The following is an 11,765-nucleotide window of genomic DNA, read 5'->3' as shown; positions in this document are numbered from 1 at the left end:
CTCTGACATGGTTAGAGCAATCACAAATTTTTTGGTGTTATCTAACAATCATAGGAGAAGTCATGAAGAAAATGACTAAGGTAGAGCAAGAGAAACATTACTTGATTCTTGTCTTCCACCTTGAGCAGTGCATGGCAAGCAAGGAAGACATTGCATCATTAGCCAAGAAAGCCAAAGATCAAAGTGAGTTTGAAAGGAAATGGTATTCTAGTTGAGGTTTAGCTACAAGGTATGGCGGTTGTCTAATGACTATTTCTAAATAAAGAAAGGCACTTTGGACTTTCATGCATGATCCAACATATGTAGCACCTACATCTTTGAACATGCTTGTGATTGTCCACGGTGTCAACATTTCTAAACTTATTGAAATAAATTCCTTGTGTGACAAACTCCTTTCAAAGGAAGAGCTACACATTGCAAGCTGGTTGGGACAAAGCAACATGATGATTGATGCCATTAGATATATTTTCTACCTTACACATGACCCACAACTTCTTGATGGTCATGCTTCATTACAATACAATCCCAACTTCTATGAGTGGTTTATTCCAAGGCTAAGTGACCAAGTTGAGCCAACTAAACCCCAAGATGCTCCAAAGGAAGTTTCTTAGACTCACCTCTAGATCAAGCCTACTAAACACGACCCTCCTTCTAGTCTCCAACCTTTGCTTGTTTGTCAACCACTCAACATAGTGGCTATTCATTTGGCCAAGAAATTCAATTTCTGTGAAATAGAATGGCTACTCCAATTTGATGCCATATTCATTACTTATGCCAAGCTATTTGCAATGATCAATTTAGGCCTTGCTGATGGTGAGATGACACAAGTTGCTTCCAAATGGCATCCCCATTGGGAAGAGAGTAAACACCTCTATCACAATAGCCTATTTGTTCAATATGAAAATGCTAAAACCCTTCCCCATAAGTAATTGCAATCATGCCAACTTATTCCCTCTTATGCTTCTGTGACCAAACTCAAAGATCAGCCAACACTTGATGAACTTGAGCAAAAATGCAATTCCTCAAGTCCATTCTAGAAAAAATGGTTTTCTCATCAGCTTGAGATTGCTTGAAATGGCTATCATATTGCAACAATGGTTGAGTAGCGTCATATAGTCAGTATGCTTCAATATGATCCAACCTACTATGAGACTATTTCCTTGCATTCTATCATCTTGGCTCAGCATCTGGACTTGCCAAAAAATTTGAAATATCACCCATTGCTTGATTTTAAGATTTTGACTGAAGTGGAGTTACACATTGCCAGTCACTTTGCAGGACCTTCCTTGCTTGATGATCTAATTACTTACATTTATGGACTAGCTACGAAACCAACTGCCAAATTTCTATGACTACTAGATCCCAAAAAACTACAAAATACTAACCCTTATATATAACTAACCTTTGTTTCCTTGCATATATTTTTCTCTCGTTTTATTGACAACAGCCAAAGACAACATAGATCCATCATCAACAATGTCCCAATTTCTTCAATGAAAACATACCTTAACTTCAACTTTCAATGGTCATCTACTTCTACATGAATAGTTGCAAATTGCTTCATTGGTAGACCCACCACTCTTCAACATGTGTAGGTTTTTCAACAACAATAAGGCATTGTGCTTCATAGTTATAGGCTTAGTCTTCAATCTTCATGGACACACTCTAGTATACAACTCCATGCTTTGAGCCAAGGAAAGTCTAAAAAAAAAAAGAGATAGAAAAGAAAAGAAAAGGAACAAAAAAGAAAAGAAAAGAAAAGAAAAAGAGAGCAAAATTTCCATGATTAGTTAGGTGCACTCACATTTCACTGCGCCTAGGGATTCTCAAGTTAGGTGCATCTAGTGGCTTCGGTCAACTGGTTATGTCTCTAACCCCCTAGCCCCTTTTCTATTTTCCCCCACATTTACCCATCGCACATCAAGGTCAAGACATACCTAGGGAGTCTCGGCTTGCCTTGGTTAGAGACCTACCTCGCCACTTGCATTTTTTCCATTCCACTTCATTCATCCCAATGCTACTCACTCAACTTCAAAGCAAGAAGGAAAAGTTAATTCATGCAAAAAGAGACATGTTTCATCCACTTCCCCTTGTCTTGATTCCACGGAGAACCATGTGCTTTAAGAGCTTATTGGATTGGACTTGACCTTTTGTCCATATCCCCAACAATGCCTCTTCAATAACTTCATTTTCCCTTAGGAACAATGATACTTTTTCCCGTCTTCACTGGTACAAGATTCCTTCGTTAGCCCTCATTAAGCGAAGACTCCATGGAGTAGTCTTCTAACTATGTATTAGCCTATGTATGCATGTGTACTCATACAATATTTGCACCATACCTATTCATGATTTCAGGTCCTCGAGTGTGGAACAAGACTTTAGGCTTGACCCATCTCCTAAACCAATAATATTCTTTGTCTCGTGCACAAACTAAAGACTAGCATTCTCCCCTAGGAAGTGAATGAATGAGAGGTTTTACTTTATAGGTACCAAGGTTTTGGAGACTCATGGGCACTCTCTTTTGCATCGATGATTCCCATCTTTTACAACATCCTTTTCGTCTTGGCGGGCCTTCAAGTTCTTTCCCCCAAAAAGAACCATCAATCCAATGTCTCTTCACCAACCCCAACTTCTGCCCTTGTGTTTCCAACCATATTGTTCTCATTGCCCTCTAGCATTGTACTAGCAATATCACCCCTACTGCATGCAGTAGGAATACCACCATCATCATCTAGAGTTATTCATCAACTGTATGTATTACACCTTCATCAAGCCTACTTCTTCATCAACTATTCCCAGTATTCCATGTCTACCATTAACATGAGTGCCATGGGACTGGGACTTGTCTAGGAGGGGGATAATGTTAACAGTATTTTTTAAAGGCTAAAGTCAAACAAGGTCAAAAACCACAAGTGCTCAACTCATTTGATGGCGGATTATTATTTTGCGGAGCTTTGTTATACTATTTTGGGCACTTGTGTATTATTGTTGTACTTTGTGGACATTAAATTATTACGGTCAGATTATTTTTGTGAGAGATGGGCTCACTCTTGTGCACATTATATTTATCTTTCACATTAAATTTGTCGCACCCACAAATGTTGTGTGGGTTGCACACATGTATTTGTGATTAGATTATCATAAGCTTGGTCTATTATGAACCGCTTCTTTAGGAGACAATTTATGAGTTAGAGCTAGGGACAATGAACTCCAAGGAAACCAATGCTTCTACTTCATAAACTACCTTGAATGGGGTCAATCCCCCTCACTTATTCATACACTCTCACTCTCTAGACTATGTTCCTCACTCTCAACAATAGTTGCACAAGATAGAAGAATAGAAGCAACATAAGTAGTTGCTCAAAGTTTGCACACATATAGTAGGGTGATCCATTCACTTTTTACATTTTATACATGAAAATTAGGGTTAGTATTTCCTCCCAAATTAGGGTTTATGCCCCTCTCAATTAAGATTAGCATTTCCATCTAACTTTGGCATTCTACCCTCCCTTGTGGCTCATAACTAGTCCTCCTCTTGATTAGTGCTTCCACCTTAGTTATTTGGACCAAGTCTAGGCTAAAGTGAGTAGAGTTACATGGCTGCAACCCTCACATCCATTGTGGGTTGTCTAACCTATCATCAGGAAATATTACAACTTACATGGGAGTGAGCCTATGAGTGACCTCCACTCTCAAAATATTACAAAACTTAATAGTGTCTTCATGGAATAAATTACAAGTGCCTAAAATAATATGATAAGCCAAAGAATAATATTTCTTTTGAAAATTTATTCAGATACATTGACTTTGACTTCACATTGACTATGCCCTTTACATTTATAGCTAATAAAAGCTAAAGGATTATAGTTATTAGCTCCATTGAATCCCTAGTGTAACCACTTAACAAAGTCATTAAGTACATGGTTCATCGTAGCTCAATAGTTTGGCAGTCCTCTACTAAAATAGCTTCATTTGCACACCCCATTAGTTGTGACTATTGGGATATTAGTGATAACTGATTGAATATAGAAGCCTTTAATTTTCTTACTACTTTTATAGTTTATGTGTCCAAAATTCATAACATCAACATGTGTAATATAAGCATTCAATTGAAATGTTAAGGGGAAGAGCAAAGCAAATATTAGATCCATGAATTTACTCGAAAGATTAGTATTAATAAAGGAGATTGTTCTTCAAGCTAAAATAGGAAGCAAAAACCATGGTCCTTTTAGAGCATGATTCGTCCTCTCTTCCTATTCCCTTTGATAAGCTATGTTGCAATCAATCACCTCCTTTAGAAAGTTTTTCTTTGTAACGTGTCCCCATGTCTACTTGTAGGATACGTCTTAGCAGCCCATCGAGAAGAGAGTCTAGAAAGCGCTGCCCGGCACTCCCATGGAATGTCACGGGGTTTGTGATCTAGGTCTTCCCGAGGCTGCCACGAAGTGGAAGCATTCCGGCCGTTTCCACTTAGGACCGACCTGAATCAGGGTTTTCCTAATGGTCAAGTTCCTAGAAAGTAACTAGCGTCGAGCCCCAGACGAACTACTTGTACAGAAACGTCAGGGTCGAAGTGGATTTATACTGCACTTGGTTCAAGGAGAATGGGAAAGGAGAGGGATGCGAAGCTCAACCTGTCTGCCCGTAAAGCATAGTCCCATTCCATTCCCCTAAAACAATATAAATCGGGACTCTAGCTTTCTAGATTCTATGTCATTGTTACCTTGCTGCCACTTCCTTTGAGAAAAGTTCCCGGCCAACCGGGACCGCCCTTCTGTAGGACAGACCCATGATCACATCCACCACACTTTCCTCAGGTTGCTTTAGTTATCTAATTACCTACCACATTTAGTTTGACAAACAAAGACAACTTCTTTAATTAACCAATTAATCACTGGTTCCTTCACGTAACTTAGGCACTAACATAGAAAAACAATGTCAAACAAGTTCCTTTTCAACATTTGATCTTTATTTATCAATCTTTGGAATACATCATATAATCCGCCCAAAGGCTATTCCATAATCCACCCGAAGGCAATTCCATAATTTGCCTGAAGGCTATTACAGCAATCCTCAGGGATCGCTATTCCAATAAATCCTTTACATGCATTGCAACTATTCGGACATCATTTAATGTCCGTCTATGATTACCTTAATCGAGAGACACAACCAAGAATTTAATTACATAAATGCGTTACGAGTTATATGTCCTATCCCATGTGCGATGCAACAAATGTGCCTTTGCACAATTCCGTCTATTTACTTATGCATCATGCGTGTAGGATTTGCAACTTGACCATGGAAGTGCAAGCAATTACAACATGCAACTAAATTTTATAATCGTGCGAGCAAATAAATTTCCCAATGTACTTAAACTTGCCTACGAGAATTAAAGACATGCTAAAATGCATCCTTTTCATGCAGGAAATTTATTGGAACCTGGGCGTTAAGATTCGGGGTGTTGTCCACTCGCGTACTCGGGGTGGAAGCTCCCGCGTGTGCTCCTCTCGCCTTTTGCTAGGAGCCATCAATGCAGTAATTTTGTTTCAGCAACTCTCCCTTGGGTTACTTCCGCATTTCCAATCCTCTCTGCTCGAGATCTTCTCCTCCGTGCAGGACACGGCCCTTGCAGATACGGTTTTAAGGAAAACCCAAAAAGCACGGGTGAATAAGGCTTATGGAAGCCTTAATGGAAGCTTCTAAGCTTCTGTCCACAGTAGATGACATGGAGAGAGAAAATGATGGAGGAGAGGATGATGAGGATGACGATGAAGGAGAGGAAGAGGATGATGATTATGATGATGATGGTGATGATGGCAGGGGGTGTGGCAGCAGCGTGGCGACGGCGGCAGCTTGGCGGCTCCTCATGGCAGCAGGGCGAGCGGCGTGATTCCCTCTCCTCCCTCCTCTCAAGCTTGAGAGGAGTTCTTATAGGCTTGAAAGGGGGGGTAGCCACACACTTGGGTGGTGGCATGTTCCCCTCCCCATGCTCCTCTCTACTCCACTTATCTCATGCTCCTCTCACACTCCCTCCCCCCCGCCATGCAACAACTGAAGGGGAGGGGATTATTATAAAAAAATTTGCCAAAAATTTATCCATTATACATTTGCTTTTCCCATGAAGGGTGTTCCTGTGTGGGCTTACGGTTTCAAGCCGCGGCTTCCTTATATGCGACACGGAGCTGGATTTTGCTATTGCGCGAGGGTGGAGCACTTAACCAAAATTTTATTGATGCAAGCGATTGCTTTAAGTTGCTCTTGCGCGGGATTTGCGGGGTCCAAGATCATTAATATTTCGTGCGGAAAAATTACATATTATCTTTCTATACATTTCTCAAAATTTCTTTGTTAATAAACTTTGTTATCTAAGATTTGGAGACAACTTGTTTCGAAAATAACACAAAATATGAATTTAAATGTGGCTAGACTAGTCAAGACAAATGATCTGAAAGCTCCAAGGATGATCTTCTTTAAAATACTATGGAATTAGAAATTGAAATCGAGATAGGCCTTTAGAGACCCTTAGGCCCACTAGGTGACACCGATACCAAGGAAAAATGTTGCTCCATAATTACATTGTCTTGATGCTCTCAACTAATGTGTTTTACAATGTTGTCCTAGTACTGGAGTATGCATTAGCAATGTATCTTTAAGAGTTGTCCTATTTTAGCATGTGATAGTAATGTATGTATAATAATGTCCTTTTATGGTCATGTGCTTGTAATAATGTGATAGTAATGTATGTATAATAATGTCCTTGTATGGTCATGTACTTGCAACAATGTAGATGTTGTCTTGTCCTATTGGTAGGAAATAACAAGGTAGCCTATCACAATAATGTTAAGAGCTAACAAGATGGCTTACCATTTAGTGAATTTGTAGTGTTGCTTAATTTGAAGTTATCTATGGTTGTGCAAGGTGGTATAAGCCAAAGTAATCAACGAGGATATGCTTCAATGTATTCAAGATGATGTCCTGTCTTTGTTTATCCTCAATTGTGTGCCTTTTACAGCACATTATCTCTGGATGATGGCTTTCATGATCAATTACTCTTGTACGAGTGCCTGCAGAGAAATTGAATCAGCATATGTGTCCAGTCTGCTAGAAATGCTTTGAATTCTCAGCTTACCTCAGAACTTGATGCCTCTTCATATTGTCTGATAGACTCCCAGGCAGTAGCTTTGCTTCTATGCACAGAAGAAATTGATGCCTCTTGAGATGTTTTAGAAGGGTCCTCCTGAGACTGATTTGCCAGGCTCTCAGGCGGAAGCTTGCTTCTCCTCCAGAAGAAGACAGACGCTCTTCATATCAGGTCGCACTGAAGCAAAATGGATGTCCCTTCGAATGTTTTGAACGGCTCTAGACTCTGAATTTGGTATACTCTCAGGACGAAGCTTTTCTTCTATGCTCAGAAGAAGGTACATAATCTGCTGCCTGCATCTGTATCTTTTCTAAGACTCAACCGCGACAACCGCGATGGGGGCCAAAGTGTCAAGACATGAGCGACCCGCACCGGCAGGGGTTAAAATCGTGCTTCCCGGAGGAAGAACAGAGACTTACTTCAGGCATATCAGTGCCCAAGAAATGATGCTCCGCCATCCGCATCATCTAGTTGCCCTGCCACCTGAGATGTGTGGATCAGACATAAAGAAGGCTTTGGTTCCACCAGAGGTTGTCCTAATGCCTGGAAGGACTTTTTACCTGGTGCCTTCCAGCATTGTTAAAAGGTCCTTATGTAGACAGATCATCTCAGACAGCAGGGGGAATGATGCCCCACAGATTACTATCTGGTCAGCCATGATTAGCCCCTGGCAACACCATCAGCACAAGCCCGTTGTCATGGTCCCCTCGAAACCTCTGTGTTCTGCAAGAGAGTCATCACAGAGCAAGAGGCAAGCAAGCGGTTGGCATCAGACTTATCGTGCATGGAAATCTCCAATCAGAAGTTCCAAGAATGACGAAACACCGAGAAGGGCCAGTCCTAAGGTCTGCCCTGGGGAAGGACTTGAACAAGATCTCGACAATGTCCATGACATTCATGGTCAGGAAGTTAATGTGATGAAAGCTGAAGAAGCTATGGATATAGAACCAACTAATAAGGTTGTTCAATCATTGATGACACCAGCTGAAGAAGCAATAGATATAGAGAAACAACCAACTAACAAGGCTGTTCAATCATCAACGACACCAGCTCCGTCTCAGGTTGACCAACATTATTCAATTGGAGATTGGACAGATTCAGAGAAAGGTGGCTTTGGGGTTAATATGCCTTGTGATGATCACGTGCCTTTTGGGACGAAAGTTCATGCAACTGGGCTTGTTACTGAAACAATAGGAGCTGAAGAGAGCGAACTGATCTGCAGAGTGCAAAAGCCAACAGATGATACTGAGGAGCCAAGGCTTGCACCAAAGTGTCCATCCAACAATACCATACCAGAGCTGAATAATGGTCATGAAGTTTGCCTTTCTCTCAAAGAGAGAGAAGATCCAATATGTCTCGCATTCTTAGGGCCATGTAACCATCAGAGTGAAACAGACCAAAAGGAAAGTGAAGACCAACAAAGGAATGATCTTTTAGGACCAATTGACACCTCTGATGCTTCTCAGTTTGACGAATCTTGTGTGGAGAAGGAACGTATGCGATGTAAAGTGCTCTTAAGGCTGCATCACGGTGATAAGGAGCCAATCAAATCCCATGAGGATTCTGCTTGTGTGCCAGCACACTTGAATGAAAACTCACATTGTGTTTCCCAATCCAGTCTGCTTCAAGAAGATGAAGTGTCACTGCCCCAAGCATTATCAGAGCTACGGAACAGTCAGATCGACAGTGTGCTATGCATTTCTGCTAATAAGGATGACAATCACTCAGATACAATCGCACAACCCAACACAGAGGCTGTAAAACTTCTGCCAGTTTCCATACCCATGGAGGATGAAGGAGAGAAAACAACAATGCCTCATGTGAAGATTTATGATTGCACAAAAATGACAGTGAATGGTGAAATCTCTGCAATTTTGGAGGAGGAAAAATATGATGCCCTGGTAAGTACTCATTGCACATTTTGCTCATGACTTTCTTTGCCTGAACACGGATTTTGTAACTGCAGGTTTTGTGGTGATTTTTTCACGGCACTTATTTGAAAGGTTTATCTGCTTTTTTCATGATTTGGATAGACATATAGATTATTTCAAAGCCTTGCAGGCACGAGAGACTTTTACTGAATTTCAAATGGATAGCCCACTTTAAGAAAGCTACGAATCAAACTTTCTTACAAATAAGGATTGCCCTGCCTACAGTGTCTCTGTAGGTGCAGTCACCAGTGTCATAGGAAATACAATACCTAATTATACGTTTTGTCTATAGTACCGTAGGCATTTACCAGCGATTTGTTCAATATAGTCAGTAGATCAGACTGTTTAAATATCTGACATCCTGTGCATTGGGTGCAGTCACTTTCAGAGCCCAGAGATGACTTATTCAGGGATGATAATCATGAGGATGACATTCTTGAGCATGCTACAAAAGAATCAGAAAAGCCCAAGTCTGAGAAAGGATCCACCTTGGAAGGTTGCTTTTCCCAAACCTTTCCCAGTTTGGAGCACATGATTAACCATAGATCCGCAGACATCAAACAAGGTTCTGATAACGGTTCTTCATATTTCATGGGATGTCATTCGAATCACACGAGGCCACCAGATAAACAGATTCCAGCCTCGTGTGTGAACTTTCAGGTAAGAGGGCAGCATAGTCTAGCTTTATTAGGCTTCTATGGTTTGAGGAAAGATAATCTTAGTATTATAGAGCAACTCAGATTGCACAAAAGAGCAGACAGGATCTCCCATGTCACCAGATCACATCAATTGAAGGAGAAACAACACAGGCATCAACTACAAGAACAGAAAGCCAGCTCACAAGTGGTTGCAGATAGTGTTAGGAGTCCTAGTTCGCCTTCTATTGCTGCAAGGTCTTTCCGCTTGCGGAAAATTCGGAACTTCCAGTATAGGCAGGCATGGAGACCCTTGTCCCCAATTACTGAAACTTCACCAGAGATTTATCTGAATTCTCCAGCCATATCACCTATTATACTTCACAGTAAGTCATTGCACTTATGCAATGAGGGTTAACCTCAAGGTCATCTTTCCCTTGATATAAAGGAAGCATCAAAAGTATTGGAAACATCATCCACTTGCATTAATTTCTAAAAATACCAAGTAAAAATTTTCAACAGCTTTTAACTTTGGTGACTCAAACCATCATCTATTCATTGTAAGCTATATGATGTCTCACTATATAAATGGTTGTCTTTTCTAAAAGATTTGAAAATGAAAGATGAGAAGCACAATACTTAGGAGTTGATAATGGAACTCTGAAGACATGATTGAGGTTCATAGACAGCACACAAAGATGACATAAATAGTATACCAGACCAATCTTCCCTTAAGAGTATTCCATAGATAACATAGCATACATGTAGGACACAATTTTTCAGATATGTTGGTGAGTCTTCACTCCAGTTGCAATGTTGTAGGCCTAAGATCTATGATCATATCTCTTTGTAGCAGGCCATTTGCCAATCAAAGAAACAATTTCAATCATGGACTAACTATCAGCACGCTTGCACCTACGATCATATCTCTTTGTAGCAGGCCATTTGCCAATCAAAGAAAAAACTTCAATCATGGACTAACTATTAGCACACTTGCATGATGTAGGCAAACTTATCTTTCCTAGACTACTTGGAGTGCTTTGTAGCCAAGCATGATGTATACTCATTAAAGTTGTTTTTGACAAAACCTAATGTTTCACATTCATTCCATAAGGAGTACCAAAGTAAAAAACCAAGTGATTAAAATATATCTCATTACAATCACAAACTTATTTCGCATCCATTATAGCCTCCTCTCTTCCATTTTGCTCGTGTTTTTAAAGGCAACCATGATTTCTTTTACTAGTCTCTTAGCAAGTAGCACAAAATTTGTGTATAGAATAGTTGGTCTTGAAACATCAAAACATGAGAATTATAGTACCCAACATGGAAAGAGAGTGTCTCAAGTTGCAAACTCATGAAGAAAAGAAATCCCCCACACATATAAAAACAAGGACTAATTGCATCCTTCGGAAAAAGAGCCTTTTTACTACTGATGAATTTGTGTTTAATTCAAATATAATTACTACATTTAAGGTTTTTTCAAGAAAATTGTAAGCTCGAAGAAAACATGATTGAAATTTTTGTAGAGAGGGTTTTTAAATTCAAAAGTTTAAGGTCATTTTAGTTATGGTATGACCAAAAAACGTGCAAATTGTCAAGGTTGAAGGTTCTTGTATTGGCCCTTAACAATATTTTCTTTGAACACCAACTCGCAATATATTTCATGAGAGTTAAGAGTAGAGCCCATGAGAAATTGAACCTCAAATATACTATCAATTTATAACTATATCCAAAAAGGACAACAAAAAACAATATTAAAAAGGGTTTGTTAGGAAAATGCAATCTCTATAGATGTGTGCATGCATACACATGTTATGACCTAGGATAAAAACAAATAAAGGGAAAATTTGCAAGTATCTCTTTCGTATAACCATTCTAATTTTTGTTCAACTATCTCTTTTTCAACTCATCACACCTAAAATCCTTTAATATTATAAGCAATTATAGATTAAAAGGTCTAAGAAAGAAGGCCTCTATTTATAGAGCATGTTTCAAAGCTCTTAAGTATTGTAACTAAGACTTCTTAGTTAGATCCATCTTCCCTTTTGGTGGAAG

At 39.7% G+C, this 11,765-nt stretch overlaps 1 protein-coding gene across 1 annotated transcript; it reads left to right on the top strand.

Annotated features, from left to right (window-relative positions):
- The first annotated feature begins 6,980 nt into the window (after positions 1–6,980).
- Positions 6,981–10,699, top strand: LOC148020857 (uncharacterized). Its single transcript, XM_087698648.1, has 2 exons — positions 6,981–9,042; positions 9,451–10,699. Exons 1-2 carry the CDS (start codon positions 7,477–7,479, stop codon positions 10,123–10,125), a joined length of 2,241 nt encoding a protein of 746 aa, XP_087554774.1. The 5' UTR covers positions 6,981–7,476; the 3' UTR covers positions 10,126–10,699.
- Positions 10,700–11,765: the final 1,066 nt, after the last annotated feature.

The sequence above is a fragment of the Lygodium microphyllum genome, chromosome 18 (genome assembly GCF_053477565.2).
Source record: "Lygodium microphyllum isolate KBCC chromosome 18, Lygodium_microphyllum_v1.1.10, whole genome shotgun sequence".
In the NCBI taxonomy this organism is placed as follows: Eukaryota; Viridiplantae; Streptophyta; class Polypodiopsida; order Schizaeales; family Lygodiaceae; genus Lygodium; species Lygodium microphyllum.
Note: the sequence above shows the minus strand (reverse complement) of the source record. Positions and strands in the feature narration are given on the sequence as shown.